The sequence below is a fragment of the Aptenodytes forsteri genome, unplaced genomic scaffold, assembly GCF_000699145.1.
Source record: "Aptenodytes forsteri isolate BGI_AS27 unplaced genomic scaffold, ASM69914v1 Scaffold15, whole genome shotgun sequence".
Taxonomy (NCBI): Eukaryota; Metazoa; Chordata; class Aves; order Sphenisciformes; family Spheniscidae; genus Aptenodytes; species Aptenodytes forsteri.
In genome coordinates, this window is record NW_008795129.1 from 28,117,051 (window position 1) to 28,137,753 (window position 20,703).

Below are 20,703 nucleotides of genomic sequence, written 5' to 3' on the forward strand. Positions count from 1 at the left end.
GCTTTTGCTTTACCTATTAAACTGTCTTTATCTCAACCCACGAGTTTTCTCACTTTTACTCTTCTGATTCTCTCCCCCAACACACCGCGGGAGGAGTGAGCGAGCAACTGTATGGTGCTTAGTTGCTGGCTGGGGTTAAACCATGACAAATTTTGAGGAGTATACTTACAGGTTTTGGGAAATTATCCCAGTTAATACCGTAACTATTTGTTTTCTGTTTAAAAGTATCTCTGATTTCATTGGGACAGTCATAATGAGCCCATTCTTCCACATTTGCTGGTAAGGTATCAACTGATCCTTTCCCTCTAGGCTTCTCTTTTGCAACAGAAACTTCAACCTATAATAAAAATAAGGACATTTATGAGGCCAAATTAACATTCCTGTTGGTATTAAATATTCAGCTAACATTAAAAAAAAAAGGTATCTGCTTAATATCCTTTGAAGTTTTGTCTTTTTTTTTTGACCTCTAGACTGTGGGTTTTATGAAACAGCAGTATTTTGACCAATGCAACAAACAAAAGAAAAGAAAAAGTATCTGTAATTTTATGACCTGCCAAGTCCATGCGACCAAGAGTGAAGGTAAGATATACAGACTCACAGAGAAATGATTCACAGGTTATGAGAGTCTTTACAGGAATGCATCTGAACTATTTAACAAATGAGCCCAGGGAAACATCTCTTAGAAAGAGATGATTGTTTTAATTCCACAGGAAAGGGGTTCTTACTTGTTTCTCTTTCTTTTTGCCTTTCTCTTTTTTAGGAGCAATTATTGACTGTACCTTCTGAGGAGCTGTAAGTTGTGAAGACTTTGATAATATTTTTGTAATAGGTCCTGATGCTGACAACGATACCTAGATAATAAAATAATTAAAATCAATTATTTTCAATTTTCAATAACAATGTCAATTTCTAGTAATAATGATTATTCACTGTAAGTCACTATCTACAGCTATTAACAATTGTCACATACCATGTTATGTTTGTGTAAGAGCTTTCTTCAGAAAACTAAAATTTCAAAGACTCTTAGATGCTCGCATTATTTGTACAAGCATTTAGGATGATCATGACAATGCACTTAAGCAGCTGAACTGTCAAAAGATGACATCATCCCTGTGATAAATACTACTGCTACTTTTTTAACCTATATGGTTGCAAATTCAACTCTTTTTTTAAAACCGCTAGTCTACATTGCTTAATCTTCTACAAAGGATGAATTTCATATCCAAGTAATCTGGAAGACTGCAAAGAGCCACTCTGTTCTCCTTCTGGATTAGTCTTCTATAATGCTAATAATGAATATTATAAAAAAGACATTTCTAAATATCTAAGCATATGAAAGCATCCACTGAAAATTTCTCTGCGCATGCAATAGTACAGCTTCTGATCTTCCCTAAAATACCAAAAACACATTAATTGAGAAAATGAATATATTTTGCTGGAGGGATCAAGAGTAGAACACAAAATCTGAACAAAAAATAATGCTGGGTGCTGCAGAACTTGTGAAAATTTCATATTAAGCGTAACACGTGTCTTTAAAAAAGTCAGAGGCAGCTGATTTGGCTTGGATTATTCAGGTTTTCAGAGAACATTTTAATATCTTCTACTGAGTTATTTATGGAGTCCTAACACTTGAGACACTGCTTTAGAAATGGACATCTGCAGTCAAGTGTGCTTTACTTTTACTCCAAAACAAGGTTAAGCTGTCCGAGTACTTTCATTCCTTAATGCCACATGGTTATTCTTTTTTTCACAGTACTGTTCAGCTGCAAATATGAGTTCTTAGGATTATTGTCATTGTCCTACAGCTGGCACCGACAGCTGCATTAACTCTTAATTTTTTAACTTTTAATAGTTTATTCAAACAGTCATACTCCTTTCAGGTATTTTTTTCTCTAGCAAGACACTCAGACAGTCAAGTTCAGGATATTAAAAATTATGCTTATGTAAAATCTTAAAATATCAATAATCCATTTTTCTTTTTCAAATTCCTGTCTTCCATCAAATGTTAGAGTCTAAACTGATTGGCCAATGAAAACTTGATCATAATTACCACAGGAGTAACAAATTGCAGGCTTTTACAGCTAATTGGTAGGCTGTAGCTTGTGTATAATTTTATTGCAATCTAGTTGATATGTCCCATCTATAGCACTAAGATTGTTTCTATAATGATTTGTGGCATTACTATTATCAAGTATAGATTTAGTCCCTTCAAAGATTCACTCATATTTAATGTATAATTGTTTTCCTATGATTTTTGCTATGATTCTCAATAGCCATTTAAATTAGGCATTCACGTCAATGAGAAATGAAATAGGTTTGTTTGATTTGACATGCTGTAACAATGAAAAAGTGATTAGAGAATAATAATCAGTGAACACTGCCTGTCTATACTTTTTCTCAAATCTTAACAAACAAACGAACATCTGAATTTAATTTAACTATGTCACACAAATCCTTTCAGTCAAATGACAGCCCCTTTGATTCAGCCTAAGTGAAGGTCCATCTGTAATTACCATTCCTCAGAACTGCCAGCAATGTCTTCAGCATGTATTCTGCCACTACTAAGATTACTTAACAAGTTAAAAATACAAAATTTTAGAACCTTTTGCATGAAACGTATGAACGTACTCCAGAGAAACAATGGGCCACTGCTTTTATCCTTAATGTCTGTTCTCTATTTTCCTGAGAGAAAAAAATTTCGTTTAATCCTTAAACCTGAGAAAATATACTAACTATACCATAAAATTGGAAATTCTAAAGATGTAGTTAAAACATCAAATGAATAGCTGGCACCATAATTACACAAGATAACTTGAAATATACTGGCCACATTGTAATATAATATAATACAACCTTATCCAATCTCACCTGCCAGATACGGACGATACAAGCATATGCCATCAAACAGTGCTGCTGATGAAAAGGAGAACTATGACCAGAAAATAAAGCCATTAACGTCTGTGCTCTAAACAAAGCTTCCAATTGTTTAATATTACTCAAATCTTCCAAATTAATTTGGGGCATGGTATCATTTGCTCCAATGTCTATCTTCAAATTTTCTGTAGGTGAAAATTTTGGTATAGTATTTTTTTCTGTTAAAAAACAAATAACATGCTCACAGTGACAGTATTTAAAAAATGTATTCAAAAGTTAAAATTTCTGACGTGAAAATGAAAATATTTATGGAAAAAAAAACAGAAAAATTGAAATCTATCTACTGAAGATGTTCTTCTTATGGTGATGCAATGCTACTTGTACCAAGTTTTCAATGAATAATGTAACAGTTATGAATATTAAATTATTTCAGTCTGACACAGAAATGAAATCCACAGCAAGCACACTTCAACTACGTCTTCTTGAAAATAAATCTGTGGGAAAGACGGTCTAACTTATTTATTTCAGCCACTTCAATAGTGTTGCAGTTAAATCAAAAATCCTCTTGATCCTGACGTAGTGGTTTCTACAGTGACCAAAGACCATGTCCTAACTACCAGTAGCCTAGTCGGCAAGAAGTGTATTTGGCCAGCACTCATTTCCAAAACAGAAACGGGCAATAATCCAATTACAGATAGGTCAATGTCAACTAAGTCTAGAACGTAGCTCAAGTTCACCCCTATGTCTGTAACAAGATATCTTAATGGCTCTTGATGGCAACTACAGAAGATACTCTGCTACTCAATCCTCTCTTTTGTGCTGTATAATTCTAGTAATTTTTCAGTGAACACTGATGTTTTACAGAAATTCCAGTTCTGTTTGAAATTCAGCTCAAAACCAAGTAATTCAGCAGATTTTCAGCTTAAAGTGAAGTACTATAAAGACACAGTTCTCTTTCAACATCAAATTGATGCTCTACAACATAAAGCAGAGTGCAGTAACATAACACCTATCACATAATCCAATGACTGTCACAGATGAAGTTATTAAAGTAACAGGCAAGTCAAGTTAATTCTGAGCATGCCTAACAGTATAAAGTTAGGGAAAGGGACAGTTCAGCAGATTAATTTTATTCTTTCACAACAAAAGATACAGATGGCAAGATACAGACAGGATAGGTGGTCTGCGAGATGGGTAGGAAATTGGCTAACAGGCTGCACTCAGATGGTGGTGATCAATGGTTTTTACTCAGGCTGCCAGCCTGTCACAAGTGGGGTCCCCCAGGGATTGGTACCCACGCTGTTCAACATCTTCATAAATGATCTGGACGATGGGATTGAAAGAACCCTCACCAAGATTGCTGATGACACCAAACTGGGTGGTGAGGTGGACACGTCAGAAGGAAGAGCCTTCTTACAGAGAGACCAGGACAGGCTGGAAAAGTGGGCTAGAAAGAACTATGAAGTTTAACAAAGACAAGTGCAAGGTCCTGCACCTGGGACAATATAACCAAAGAGCCCAGTACAGACGAGGATCTGTGTAGCTGGGGAGCAGCTGAAAGGGACCTGGGTCTTGGTGGACAACCAGCCAAACATGAGTCAGCAGTGTGGTGCCACAGCAATGAAGACAAGTCAGATCATGGGCTGCATCAGCAAGGCATTACTAGCAGAGATAGAGATGTGACCATCCCACCCACTGTACTCAGTGCTTGTAAGGCTGCAGCTGGAGTACTGTGTCCAGTTCTGGTTCCCACAAATCAAAAAAGACACGGACAGACGAGAGACTGTTCAAAGGAGGGCCACGAAGATGATCAAAGGGCTGGAGAACCTGCCCGATGAAGAAAGTCTTAAAGAGTTAAGGTCTTTTCACCCTGGAAAAGACAAGGCTCACGGGGACCTCATCACAGTTTTCCAGTACTTAAAGGGCAGCTACAAAGAAGACATAGGTTCTCTCTTCACAAGAAGCCACACGGAGGGGACAAGGGGCAATGGGTACAAGTTGCACTGGGAGAGGTTTCATCTTGATGTAAGAAATAAATTTTTTACAGTGAGAACAATCTACCAGTGGAACAACCTCCCCAGGGATGTGGTGGCGTCCCCCATCACTGGAGGTTTTCAAGACACAGCTGGACAGGTGCTAGATAATCTCATCTAGGCTGCCTTTTCCACAAAAGGTTGGACCAGATGATCTTTGGAGGTCCCTTCCGACTTGGGCTGGTTTATATTTGAATCTCATTTTTCTTATTATATTATTTCAGTTTCCATTAGAAGTTTTGTAAAAAATTTCTTGAAACATAGGCAGTATAAGAAGTTCAGTAATCATAAGCAACCATGTGAAACTGAGTGGGAAGATCATTAAAGAACAAGTACAAACTTTAAATCGCCATAGGGCTGTAAAAAAACCCAACAAAACCACTAACAGAAAAGTATGAACAGACTATTGCTACTGTGACTTTAATCAAATGTGTGGTACTAGAGACACTGAACATTTATCTTCTTCAATGCCAACACCAGAAGTACTTGTCTCATCTATCTCATCTATCCACACAAAAATAAGAGCAGAGCAGATGTTGATTAATGCCACAGAGTACAGTATTGTTCCAGAAATTAGATACTTTTTTTTTCCAATTAAATAATGGGGTATCCTATCAAAATAGGTCACTGAGTCCATACCACTGCAAGTGGACACAAAGTAAAAGGACCAAAGAATTTTTACACAGTTACATAAGTACTTGAAAGCGTACACCCCTTTGAAAGTAATTTTTGAAAAACCAATCCTAAAATACTAGATAAAGCCAAGGAAAGAGTAATGGACATAGGCACACAAATCTTGGCACAGAAACCATTTCCTACAGTTACATCTGGCCCTCCATGAGGATGCATTTGAAACAAATTGCCTAGCACTGCCTTCTGGTAGCATCTCACAACTCAGGAACCCCTATGTCAGATAGGAGCTGTATTTTACTATACCAAAAGATTGAGGGTAGGTCTCCATGGCATGACACAGAATTCACAGATGTATTTAAACTAGTGTTGAACAAATGACAGTGAATATTGGAGAAAGTACAGCCAAGCTGGTGCCATTCTTTGCGGTAACTAAGTTGTAAATTAAAAATATCCCTTGCATTTGCTGCTGAGAAATTCCTCTGAAGGATATACACCTTTTACATACCTTCTTCTTGTGAGGACTGCATAGAAAATTTCATATGCAGCAAGAGATCTACTACCCAGTCCAGAGGTTTAATAACATCATTGAGGGGAAACTGGTTACAATATAACCATTCAGCAAATTCCATCAGATAATCAACTTTCTGCCATTCATTTTCTTGTTTCTGTAACAGTAATAAAGCAAGAGTTCATTTATATTTGGTGATGTAAACCATAGAAATTATATTCAAAAGTTCAATATAGTCTTAACAGAAGCAAAAAATAATCATTTGACAGTAAGCAGTTTTATCGGCATCACATAATCAGAGTTATGCTAAACAGAATGTAACAGAAAACTCTACCAGTTAATTCTTTGCTTTATCAAAACTTCTTGCAATTGGCTACTCTTAGACATTTTTCTTTGACAGGACTCAACTGAACTTTTACTGGATACCAAGATTCAACCATACACAGTTTTCCAACTGAAGAGCAATTTCGAAGTTATAAAAAGTAATGGTCAAGTATATGGCCTTCCTACCAGTTCAATTATATACTTCACAGAACTTGCAATCCCATGAATCACTTGAGAAACATCACTCCATCAGCATTTGAACATATAGTAAAAACTGACAAACCTGTAAAGCAATAATTGCATTTTGAAAACAGCTTAACTGTCCAACAGCACTTCTGGAGACTGTTACCAGATGACGCCACATACGTGACAAATAATCTTCACTTTCACCTCTGAATTTCTGAATGTCCATCATAAAATTGCATCCCAATCCTGCCTTCACTGTAGCCATATGTTTAAAAATCAGGCTAGAAGAAGACCAAAAAAATTGCAAACTACTTGCATCTGTACCTGTAAAGTAACTTTGTGAGTAGGATAGATATACTAGTTCATATCAGTACAGTACAGAGATGTAAAGTTCATAAACTGACATAAAAGGGCATAAATCTTTGAACTCGGATAAGACTATGTAAACAGTACCCTAGATAATTTAGTTTCCATTTAACATAAATGGTTTACAGCTAGGAAAATTAAAGCTTCTGCTATATAGCCACATTTCATGGCCTATTTTCTTGGAAAAGTAAGATACTACTTATATACAAGTTTTAAAAAAATGAAATTTACAAATAATACGAACAGATTAACTATAAGAAGCACTGCCAACATACGTCTTTTTTATTGAAAAGACACAACAGTGTTTTCTAAGAACTGACAAGTTGACAAAAAGTAATCAATATTTTCCCAATGCAAAATAAAAAAAATACTCAGAGTTTTATACTTCTCAAGAATCAGGATGCTTATTTTAATAAAAATAAGTCAAGCAACTTACAGCCTGTGTCTTGTCTGAGGCAAAACTTGAATAGCTTCATCCAGGACTTTTAGTGCTGTCTCCCAATCAGCTTTATCAGCATATATGTGGAATAATAACCCATATAGGGAGGTTCTTAATGTCAGATCTTCCTCAGCACCTTTGAAGTATATTCAAATGATTTATTAATATACTGCAGAATTAGAATAATGATATTACAAAATACTGGGTGTTTTTTTTATTACCAGATCAAAAAAAGGAAGAACATGCCTGGTAGAAAGCATCCAACTGATAACCCAATACTTTGAAAATCCTTTGTAATCCACTGATGCAAAGGCAACGTATCTTTCTTCTCCTAAAAACACACAAAAAAAAAAAGCAAAAAAAAAAAGAAAACAAAAGCCCTTTATCTTTCGGTTAACATATGTCTTTAAGTATTACTGTACTTCTGTTTCATTTGTAAACCAATTAATATGGTTAATATGAACTATTAACCTGTTACTTAAATAGCTACTTGTGCAGGAGATGAAAACCACAGCCATTTCTCCAGAATGAGTTCTATAATGCAAAACCAATACAGCACTAACCAGACTCAGTAATATTCAATCAGTTACACTGATTAAATAACATGAAATCTTGAAGTCTCTGTCAGAGAATCACAGAACAGTTGAAGTTGGCAGGGACCCTCTGGAGCTCTCTAGTCTACACCCTTGCTCAAAGCAGGCTGAAATAGAGCAGGTTGCTCTGGGCCTTGTTCAGTCATCTTTTGAGTACTCCAGGCAGAGACTCCACAACCTCTCTGGTCAAGAATGAGTAACAGCTTATTTTTTCAGGCTATTTTCAGATCGTTTTTAATTATGACTTAATGTCTCTTGTCCCATTTTGCTTAGCTGGCTTTACCTGTGAAAATTTGACCATCACAATTCTCACCCAAAGGTGAGAGACATGATAACTGTTTCCCTCCCCTCTACAGCACCGTTTTGCAACTTCAAAGATAAATTCACTATCTTTTTTCACAAATAGATCCATATACATTTCTACTGATATACTGACCACTGAATACATAAAGGACTATGGTAATAAATCATCTGATCTGTAGCTACAACTTTTGTGTAATCATTACATTAGCATCATCAAAGATTTATCAGATTTGGTCAAAACAGCATTTACTTCCATGAAGGCACAAAGTCCTACTAATCTAGTGGCCTTCTACGATGGAGTGACTGCATCAGGGGACAAGGGAAGAGCTATGGATGTCATCTACCTGGATTTCTGTAAGACCTTTGATACGGTCCCCAGCAACCTTCTTGCTGCTAAATTGGAGAGATACAGGTTTGATGGATGGACTGTTAGATGGATAAGGAAGTGGCTGGATGGCCATGTCCAAAGAATTAGTCAATGGCTCAATGTCCAAGTGGAAACCAGTAATGAGTGGCATCCCTCAAGGGTCCATACTGGGACCAATACTGTTTAATATCTTCATCAGTGACACAGACAATGGGATTGAGTGTGCTCTCAGCAAATTTGCTGATGACACCAAGCTGAGTGCTGCAGTTGATTCACTAGAGGGAAGGGATGTCATCCACAGGGACCTTGACAGGCTTGAGGAGTGGGCCCGTGCAAAGGGCCAAGTGCAAGGCCAAGTGCAAGGCCCTGTACCTGGCTTGGGGCAATCCTCAATTTCAGTCCAGACTGGGGGATGAATTGAGAGCAGCCCTGCGGTGAAGGACTGGTGGATGAAAAACTGGACATGAGCTGGCAACGTGTACTTGCAGCCCAGAAAGCCAATCGTAACCTGGGCTGCATCAAAAGAAGCGTGGCCAGCAGGTCGAGGGAGGTGATTCTCCCCCTCTGCTCTACTCTGCTGAGACCCCAGCTGGAGTACTGCACCCAGTTCAGGGGTCCCCAGTACAAGAAAGACAGGGACCTGCTATAGCAGGTCCAGAAGAGGGCCACAAAAATGGTCAAAGGGCTGGAACACCTCTCCTATGAAGAAAGGCTGAGAGAGTTGGGGTTGTTCAGCCTGGAGAAGAGAAGGCTCTGAGGAGACCTATTTGTAGACTTTCAATATAGAAAGGGGTTTTACAAGAAAGATGGAGAAAGACTTTTTACCAAGGCCTGTAGTGACAGGACAAGGGGCAACGGTTTTAAACTGAAAGAGAGTAGATTTAGATTGGAAATAAGGAGGGGACTTTTTATGCTGAGGGTGGTGAAACGCTGGAACAGGTTACCCAGAGAAGTTGCAGGTGCCCCATCATTGGAAGTGTTCAAGGCCAGGTTGGACAGGGCTTTGAGCAACCTGATCTAGTGGAAGATGCCCCTGCCCATGGCAGGGGGGGTGGACCAGGTATCTTTAAAGGTCCCTTCCAACCCAAACCATTCTATGATTTTATGATTCTGTGGAAGTAACGTGAGGGTAAAGGACAGCTTCAATCTGACCACAGCAAATTGAGAGAAAAACCAATCTGTAACCTTGTTTTAAGAAAGCTAGAAATAGCAGTGGTAAAGTACTTGCTTTTACTTTTTTTTTTTTAACCCGTTTTTAGTTTTCAGGCTGGTACATATCTCAAGTAAGTGAACCATTGCCTTGCTGAACTAAACTGAAAAGTTATCTTCTGGTATATGCTTCTCCACATGTGATTGCATTTAAAAATTGCCTAGAGTTAGCCTGATCAAGGATCACTGGAGACCAGTTCCAGCCTCTTACAATGGTTACTACAGTATATCTAAAAAAATTCAGTAACTCTGGAAATAATCAAATATAGAATGCTCTGTTTGTAGGAAATATTTTTTTCAGACAGAAGAAGTCCATGCTATCTACAACTGTATACTTTCATTATCTACATTAATGTCTTGCTTTTTAATACAACTTACTAAGGGTTCACTCTGAAAATACGCTATTAACTATACATACATAATGGAATATTCCTTTTTATTGGTTTTAAATATATCATCTCTGCAAACAACTAAACCTTTAGAACTGTGCCTATGGGCTATTACTGTCATATATCCAAACACTGTCAAAGTTCCATTAAGTTTACAGTCTTCACTGCGCTTCGAAGTACACAGTGTACTCATCAGTTCTGTCTCCTACACACCCAGAATCAAGCAGACCAGTCACCATCTCTGATTATTTGTGATTTATACATGGCTTGAGCAGAAAGCAAAATTAAGTTTTCTATTCTTGTACTACACTGCTTGATGATCTGAGATGCAGACTCACATTGGTACCACTGAGCTTGAATGCAAGAGTTAATAAAAGGGTTAATAAACCCTCCAAGCTCTACTTGAAATTGTGCCCATGGAAATGCACAGGAAAACTCACATCAGCTTCACTGACATGTAAATCAAATCTAGAAAGAGAAATGGATCAGCTCTGGGGAATTTTGAAGTTAAGAAAAGTTGTATATATGTAGGGATGTTTCAATGTGCAGAAGAAATTTCATATTGTGAGATGTGTTATATGATACACATCACCTACACATTGTTTCAAAGGGATGACTCCTTCAGTCTACACATGCTGTTCATAACCAACAAGTATTTAATTTTATCACTGATTCCCAGCACAGTTTGAATTATAACTCCTTCCTACTGCCAAAGTGCTAAACAGTCTGTTAAAAAACTGAAGATAACAAAGTAAAAATTCCTTTTTGGGTAGAAGAGAAGTGGGGAACCTTAATTTATTTACATTTTTTTTCCTGAGTTTGTGTTTTAAGATCTATTATCCTTTCTGGAAGTGACAGATTTTTTTTCTGGATTTTCTTTTGAATATTTTCTAAACATTCCCTTTTGTAAGCTTCACAAAGTGAAACACTACAGCCCTTCAGACAGCAAATTGTTTTGAAGAAAACTGTTGCAAGTCTGACAATTGCCTAAAACCAGAAGAATCACCAAATGGAAAAAAAGAGCATGTGATTCCCTGTATGTGTGAATGTCTGCTATGAGAATGCAGGTAAGAAACGATATATGTGTTTATGACAAATAAGTCACTTTCCCCTCTTAGGAAAGGTATCTTGAAGTATGCACCTAGAGCTTCAGAGCAAACCAGATTTTTTCTTTATCATCACTACCAATCACTAAACACAAGCACAATTAACAATACCTATTAGATATTCTTACCTGTTCATTTTTAGATTCTGCTTTAATTATATTCTTAAGAATTATTTCAGTAGGTTCTTTAAACTGCTCTCTGTCATGTGGAGAACCCAGCAAAGGTAAACATGTATTCCAAAAGTGTCTAGCTGCAAACATTACAAGGGAATAATTTCCAGCTTCACCTGCGTACCTGAAGAAAGTGAAGTACAGCTTAATGAAGGAAAACAATCACACTCTAGCCAAAATAAAGGATTTTACTTCTACAAACATCTGGGTTTACTTGATCTAGGCACCACCATATATAATCTCAGCAATGAAGGGTTAGCATATGAGCTTCATACAAAAGGTATTTTCCATTTTTATATACAAAACACTTTCACACATTCAGCAGAAGTAGCAATAAACAAGTACCATATTGATGGTTTTACTGTATTTCTGTGTAATCTTAGCTCAAGAGCCTTCATTAAGAAAATAGTAGAAGTCTACTTGAGATGTTCTCATTGGAATAATCTACTTTTTTGGCTTCCTATTATGTTAATTTCTCATTCTAATAACATTACAAAATAGAACAAGACAATTATTAAAATGCTATGGATTTTGCATAGTACAGTACCACTGTAACACAAGAATATACCCAGAATGCCTCTAGCTGCATTCAAATTGTTTTGAGCATATTCCATGCAAATGTTATGTTGAATTAATAAAATTTAATAATTCTCCAGATTGTGATACAACACAGTACTCATATGAGTGAGCAAAAGCTTTAGAATTTAGCTAAAAATTATGGATTGGTATTAAACAATCACCCATTGAATAGTTTCACTATTTTACAAAAAGTAGGTTTTGAATCTGGCGATCTTTATCATTTTCTCACAGTTTCATGATTTTTAGAGTTAGAGTCCATATGCTCACATACCTTATGTCTTAACACTAGACTTATTAAGGCCTAATTTTTGCTCACCACTTTTTGTTTCCCTTTTGGAATGTGTTGAGCTATATATATATATATATATGCACAATCCTTCCTGAAAAAGTGCTTGTCATAACATGCAAATCTAAAAAAATACAGATTCATCCGCAACGTGACATGACCTTAGAGTTCTGTTACACTGGCTAGTCTAACTTCATTCATCACTCTCTTTTTAATGATCAATGGAAGGAAGAAAGTATTACAATGTTAACAGCCTCACATCAGCCATCACATGCTCATCTTCTAAGAGTTCTAATTGCCTACTTTTGCTCATTAATTTATTTCTTCCAAATAGCAAAGAACTCATACCAAAGTCATGCAGCATTCATGTATCACCTTCTCCTGCCTATTCATTATTTAAATCAATCTTTCTACTTTGGGTTCATGACATACAGTTAACAATATTAATATGATGCTCTGCAACAGTAGAGGCTGAGGACTGACTGGCTGAGGAGTAGCTCTGCTGAAAAGGACATGGGGGTCTTGGTGGACAGCAAGCTGAAAACCAGCCAGCAGCATGCTCTGGCAACAGCAGCATCCTGGGCTGTATTAACAGGAACAGACAATAGATTGAGGGAATTGATTATCACCCTCTAGTCAGCACTCTTTAGACCACATCTAGACTACTGCATTCAGTTCTAGGCCACCCCAACACATGCTAGACATGGACAAACTGCAAGGAGCTCAGTGGAGGGCCACCAAGATGATCCACGGAGTAGAGCACTGGCTTGAGAGGAGAGGCTGAGAGTACAGGGCTAGTTCAGCATGGAGAAGAGTTGGCTTTGGGGGACCTAACACAGAGAAGTTTCTTAATAACCTAACAAAGTTATTGAGAAGCAGCAGACAGGCTCTCCATAGTGGATGGCACGACAAGCAAGAACGGGCATAAGTTGAAATAAGAAAGGTTCAGAGTGGATACGAGCAGCAACTTTTCCCCCATGAGTACAGTCAAGCAGTGGAGCAGGTCACTCACAGAGGTCATGCAGTCTCTGTTCCTGGAGGTTTTCAAGACCAGACTGGATAAAGCCCTGGGCTGGCCCTGCTTTCAGCAGGAGTTTGGACTAGGGACTGGATAAAGCCCTGGGCCGGCCCTGCTTTCAGCAGGAGTTTGGACTAGAGCCCTTCTGAGGTCCCTTCCAACCAGATTTTCCTATGATCCTATGACCCTATGACATTACAAGATCAGCTATGTGGAAGATATAGTACTTGATAAATTTACTAAACTGTAAAAATCTGTCAAATCCTTTGCTAAGCATTTCAACTCACAACTACTTTGATTTTTATCAGTCTTGGGAGAGAATACGTTGATCCCCAAATCTGTAAATGAAAGCTTAGGTTTGTTTTATATTAGTCTTCTCTCAAAATAAAACATACCTGGCACTCTGAACAAAGGCTTTTGACGCTGCTACACGCAAATGTTTTCTTCCAGACAAATTTTCCATTATAATCTTTCCTTGTATACAGGCAGTAGTGCTTAACATTTCTTGTCTCACTCTGTTACTGAATAAAGGCAAATAATTCAAGAAGTGCTAGTCTTACAGTCTAAGAACATACCGGTTCCTATTAATGATGCTTTCAGATTGTTACTAAATAGATGTCCCTAGCTTTGGAAGTTGACTTTTCTTTTAAAATCAGAAAATATTTGAAAAACTGAACATTTTGTGAAAAGATATCAGAAATAAAGTATCTTTTTCACAGCTGTAATGAAAATAACTGTGAAATCAGAATTAAAAAATTATTATCTACATTTAGCAAGGGGAGAAAATAGATTTGGGATTTTCTCCCCATTATTCACTATTGTACATCAAACAAAATATTAGTCCAAAGTCAAACTTACATGGCAAGCAATTAAAAACAGAAATAGGGAAAATTAGACAATTTTTGATACTCTCTTTTGGAATTGGTCTCGCTTATGTCTGGTAAAGTATGCACCGGGCTTCGGAGAAATTGATTTGGATCATATTCCACTACATTTAAAAGAAAAGAATGTAGATTTCAGTCCCAGCAGTTAATCAGTTAAAAATAAATAAGTAAATAAATTTGATATCTTTGGTTAATAGGGATTTTGTAAGAAAATAAGCAATACAATTTGCAAGATTTTTTTCCAATGTCTTAGTTAAAATGTGCAACCATACACAGAAACGTAGACATTCTAGTTGGTCTAGTTCCTACCCTGAGGTGAGGACTATCATGCAGTTATGATTTGTGTCCACGAGAGGACACCAGTGTTCTACAGTACAAGTTAACAACAAAAAAAAAAAGTTTAAAAAAAAAAATTAACCCTTCTTTGTCCTGAAGTTATGCTTTACCATGAGAAGACTAATTTTATCTTCCATTTCTCTGGAAACAGCATTGACAATCCATGACTACATTTCTTTCTCAAAGAATCAAACATTTTATCATTCACTAGTTTGCAGATTGCTGGATACGCAGCAAGTATTTTCTCAATTTCTGTAATGTTCTGAAACTATATATTTCATATTAAGATACCTTATTTGGGTTTACAGGTAGCAAACATGTAGCAAACAACCCATGTAGCAAACAACCATGAACTTCAAAGAGCAGAATATTTTTTTAAAAGAGAAATTATTTTTCAGAGAGAAAAATGAACAATAAATTATATCTGAAGTGTTTCACATGTTTATTTCAAACTTCCTACATTCCAACAAATTGTTACTAAATGGAGTGATTCCTTCCTCTTTTGATAAAATTACATTCTGTTTTTGGAGGAAATTATATTAAAAAATAGAAGGATCAAAGGATATCACCTTTTTAGAATAAAGGACTCCATCAACAGATCCGTTTATATACGAAACCTTTTTTTTCTTCTTTTCTTTGAGATCAAAGTTTTAAATTACCAGTTAAGTAAGACACTGGGCTTTTAAAGGAATGAGCTACATTCCTATTGCACCCATATGCATAGGTGGTAATAAAGACCATAAAGACTACCTGACACCAGAGCTTGGAATATAGTAGCTGCTATCACCTATTATCATTCACAGCTCCATCTTGTTCCAGGAACTGCATAGACCCTTTGTGTATTAGAGCCAGTTCAGCATTGGAAGCAATTTGCATCAGCAAAAGAACTGGAATAAGCTACTTCCTGCTTGGAAATTACAGAAGTGTGAAAAGACCGTGATTGCCAGAGACCATTTCAGAAAAGCAATGCTCCTCAGGAAGACACTCAAACGCATTTATATATGACCTGTTGACTCACTTGGATAACAAAATTCATCTGTCTTCCTGAACTGGGTCCAGAGCCACAATCTGGATCTCACAGTGCCTTTTACTCAGGCTGCGCTGCGGAGTTAAAACATCATCTGCAGTACTTAAGTAATTGGCAATAACAGAGTCAGCAGAAGTAGGAAAATTTCGCTTTCATCTCTAACTGTACAGTTTTTTTGTAAAAAAGATTCTTTCACTTTTGATTATGTCATCAGATGCATTTACCCTATATACTCTTTCTTCAAAACTTAGTTGAAGTATACCACAGTATCATGCAAAATTCCATGTACTTACATTTCATATTTCTTAGTATCTCTGTTTTGGAAAAATTTCTCATCTGATTGCAAGATCCTTTTGGAACAAGTCATTGCTATTTCATATTCATGTGATACATATGCAAAATAAGTAAGTCGTGTCAGTGTCTGCAATTCCACTAAGGAATCTGACCAACTGCATTCTAAAGCCAATTTCACTAACTGGAAAAAAAAAAAGGAAAAAAAAAAAAGAAAAAAAAAAAGAGAGTTTAAATCTCAGGTTTTTATCATGCTCTTTTCTATAGCACTTACATGCTTACAGCTGTATGTTCCATACAATCCACATGGACATGGAACAAGTACGTGATAAAACAATCTAGAAAACCAAAGAGTTACAAGAACAATCAAAATATACAATAGAGAAGCATCGTTCACCCTGTAGTAAGTATTATAATAGTATATGTAAATCCAGCTGTAAGTGTGCGTGCCTTTTGACCAGCACTATCTGCCAGGATGTATTACATGTCCTCAGTCCTCTTCTGAAAACCAGTGGAACAGGACTTCTGAAATTCACAGTCCATTTTAGTTAAGCCAAAGGTAAGAATGGGAGATAGAACTGGTTTTACAACAGTGTTTCATACATAGTTTCATTATAGGTTCTAAACGTCTTCCTTGCTTTTGCATGTGTCAGTCAGAAAGTTCCACTTTTTAAGATAATGGGAATTGTTAATGAATTGGTCAAAATGAGGATACTACAATACTGCTCTCCAAAACTAAGCCACTGAAGTAATAGCTAAAGCTAACTCATAATATTTGGCATAAATCTGTAGACCAACTAGAATTAGATACCCATAGATTTGTAAGGACACAGATCCTAAACTTTAGAAAGAAGGACTTCTACAGAAGTGTTAGAAAATGTCACCATATTCCTAGCTAAATGGGGAAATACGTCTTAGTCCTTTAAGAAAGCTCTTTACAGGAGGTAGAAATTATAAATGTGGTAATCCAACAGGTAAGACTACAACTCACTGTTTTGAAAATACAGGGTATAAACCTTTCTACACCACCTTTATTCCTCTTGAATAGCCTGGTAACCAACAGGATCACAGGAAAAGTGTGGCATTATTCAGCGTGAATAATCATGGAAGACTGATCAAAAGCAAGTACTTTAAGAAACTATGCCTCATATAAGACTCGTCAAAAAGCCACCTAATTCTTTAAATAGTAACAAATTGTAGTTGTGTTCTACCTTGCAACTGCCAAAAGTAAATTCACTATAACATGAAGTTTTCTGTTGAAATTCTGCATGCTTCCAATACAAACCCTAAAATACACCTCTCTACAACTACCTGAAAGGAGGTTGCAATGAGGTGGGTGTCAGTCTCTTCTCCCAAGTAACAAGTAATAGGACAAGAGGAAACAGCCTCAAGTTGCACCAGGGGAGGTTTAAATTGGATATTAAGAAAAAATTCTTCACTGACAGGGTTGTCAAGCATTGGAACAGGCTGCCCAGGGAAGTGGCTGAGTCACCATCCCTGGAGGTATTGAAAAGACGTGTAGATGTGGTGCTTAGGGACATGGTTTAGTGGTGGACTTGGTAGTGTTAGGTTAATGGTTGGACTTGATGATCTTAAACCTAAATGATTCTATGATTCTCTGAAGTTTTCTCCACCAAAAATGAAAGGTCAGAAGTATGGTTCCATTCAGAATTCACCTGAATCCATTATGCTCATCTGATGGTTATGGAAATAATCTGTTAGAGCAACATGGGAATAATTCTAATACTGGTATTCTAATGCTACCTGTTTTTTGGATAAATGAAAATATTCAGTCACAAAAATCTTCTACCTGTCATAACTATTCAATCTCTTGGGAAGTTTTAAAGGAAATAATGGTACAATAAAAGTTTCAGAATGAATTTTGCCTCCATCCAAAACTGAAACTGAAATCACATTTATACTACGCAATTTCTTAAAACTTGAGAGCTAATAAAAAATCTAAATACCTGAGATAAGCTAGGAACAGTGAAATCCATGAGACCCAAGCCATTACATGAATACATTTCTAGACCAACAAGAATTCTTGCCATAGGATTTTGTGCTTCATCATTATTCTAAGCAGAAATAAAAAATTCACATTAACAGATTTTTTTTTTTTTGCAAGTAAACATTATTAAGGACATTAATTGAGATGAAAAGGTAATAATAACTATGTTTGAAAATCTCAATTTGCATTAAGCAAGTCTTCCTCTCTTTATTGTGTCCTTAAAATGGGGGATTTTATGTATTTATTTATTTTTAATTAACAATGTGAACTCTGAACTACTACAGTTTCAACATTAAAAAAACAGAGCAACAATACAATGAATGTAAATTCCATATAATACTGAGGGATTCTAGTTTTATAGACATAATAAAATAAAAGGTAGGAATAAAATATTAATTTCCAACTTACTAGGTCCATATTCTATATATAAAGAGACCATATTAAATGTTGATATAAATATAGCTGATTTTTCTTAACATTTTTTAATGTAGCCATTTTATTATTTTAAATGTATGAATTCAAAACCAACTTTGTTATACAGTCATCATATGACAAAGATCACCATCATTATTCTTGGCAGCTAAAACCAGAAGGCAGAGTTAAGAAATGTAGACTCATTGCTACACCCAATGTGAAAAATTTGCTGTATTCCGTAAAGATTTATGGGAACTACAGCCAAAATGTATTTTCACATTGTATTCAAACATACAGAAGAAAATACACATTGATAATTTCAGTCATTATTAAATTATGAATTTAATTTTAATTTTCAAAGAAAAGTTTCAACATTATGCAGGATTTCAGAGAAATAATACCTCCTCCTCAGTCCCAAGTTTATATCCGATCTGCTGCTGATGTAACTGTTTTGCTTTCACCCATGTAGCAATGATCTGTTGTGCAGCAATAGGTACTGTTTCATTAGTTATGGTTCCAGTTGTCACATTTAGGGCAAATTCACAAATCTAAACACCAAGAAGAAGAAAAAAACTGAAACACAGGAGAAATGTGGAAAGCTCTTTGTATGGAACATGCCATCCATTAGTTATTTTAAAATTATTGCGCATGCATCTCTAAGCCTAACATCTCCATTAAGTCAACTCATATAGCAAATAGAAGTTACAGTACTCAGCCCCAGCTGGAAAGGAGCTTCAGTGTGCATTTGGGGAGGACCTGTGGCGGCAGGAACTGTAAAAGATGGTAGCTTATTTTTTGCAAAAATTTCTACAATTTAACTTATATGAATTGTAATATATGACAGCAGACCAAAAAAGACTACAAAAAACTGAGGGCTTTGTACCTCTAAGGCAGCTTTGATATCAGAAAGTCCACTGGGATCTACTGAGAAAGACTGGACAACATTTGCTTTTTCATGTTTCTTTGCTGCAGCTTTTCTGCTTCTGTCTGTTGCTGCATCTTTTTTTTTCTTCTCAGCAAGTTTTGGCTTTGGAATCCAACAAAGAATTAAGCCCCGAGCCAAAGCATTACATAACATCAATAAAATCTCAGTACTTCTGTAGAAGAACACAAAAATCAGAAGTGCATACTGCAACAGATATAAGAGGAAAGTAATAAAAGTTTATTACTTTCAAGTAATAAACTTTACTTAAAAATCTAGATTTTTCTTAGAAAGCAAAATTATGGATGTCATGAAGAATTTTCCCATTGGAAAAGCAGTTAAAATGGTTAAACAAAAAAAACCACAACCAACTTTCATAGTTTACACCATATTTTTTCAGCTCTTTCTATAATTGAAGCTTCTATTTCCTCACAGAAAAAAAAATCATATTTATGTCAGACAAACACATTTAAAATATAATTTTTTATTAGTGAGCTGCTATGCATGAAAATAATAACTATTTCCTAAAAAATTAGCCTAAGCCTAACCCCTCAGATAAAACCATTTATTTATTACACTGTATTACTCTTCATGCCAATCAACTGCTGAGCTGGAATTACCTTTTTTTTTTTTTTGAGAAAACACAAACTGAATTATGTCTAAGAGATTATTGCTGGTACATGCTAATATAAATATCAGAATTAATAAGCAGGTATTACCAGTCTTCATCTCTGCACAAACTGCACTTCAGTCTTTGTTCTCCAATACTGTTAAAAGAGCCTTCTTTGCTACTGGTCCTAACAGTTCACCTACTGCTAAGGTCACTGTCAATCATGTGCTAAAATGTCTAGGATTTTGTCCCACAGTCAGACTGACTTGAGCATCTCCTGTGTCACAGCCAATCATTCTCCCATTGCATTTACTACAGAACAGGATTTCTCTAAACCACTGTGGAATCTATGTTCCCATTTTCATGGTCTATAATGTGCACATTCCCTTTATTTTTTTTTTCTCTTTTCTCTTATATTTCAGAACCAGTAGTAACCACCTTACTCTGATTAGAAATATTTACAATGAACTATACTTACAATATAATTCAACTTCAGTGCAACTGACAGTAAGCAAACGCATTTCGAGCTGGCCTGCAAACTCACACACTAAGAAAATTTTCCTGATTCTTTCTGACTAGCTTAACAAAATGCTATTTCACATGCACATGTTGCTATTCCACAATGAAGAGAAACTAATATTGCTTAGTCTAAAGTTAATATGGCTTATAGTGAATAGTAACAAAGAACAAAGAGAAATGATTAAAAAGTCATTTTCACACCACAAAATTAAATTTATCTTCTGAACTACTCTGTATATACCAAAGTCCTTCCACTAATAAAAGCCAGCAATAAGAGTCTTTCAAAACATGAAGTGATTTACAATGTTT

General features: G+C 36.1%; 1 protein-coding gene across 1 annotated transcript in view; it reads right to left on the bottom strand.

Annotated features, from left to right (window-relative positions):
* CFAP46 (cilia and flagella associated protein 46) overlaps positions 1-20,703 on the bottom strand; it is a 97,268-nt gene that overhangs the window by 35,807 nt on the left and 40,758 nt on the right. Inside the window, 14 exon segments of the mRNA XM_019471655.1 lie at positions 170-313; positions 407-466; positions 726-851; positions 2,869-3,092; positions 6,046-6,205; positions 6,656-6,839; positions 7,361-7,499; positions 7,610-7,694; positions 11,459-11,624; positions 13,779-13,904; positions 15,924-16,105; positions 17,889-17,996; positions 18,745-18,891; positions 19,227-19,440. Coding sequence (XP_019327200.1) covers positions 170-313; positions 407-466; positions 726-851; positions 2,869-3,092; positions 6,046-6,205; positions 6,656-6,839; positions 7,361-7,499; positions 7,610-7,694; positions 11,459-11,624; positions 13,779-13,904; positions 15,924-16,105; positions 17,889-17,996; positions 18,745-18,891; positions 19,227-19,440 — 2,065 coding nt within the window.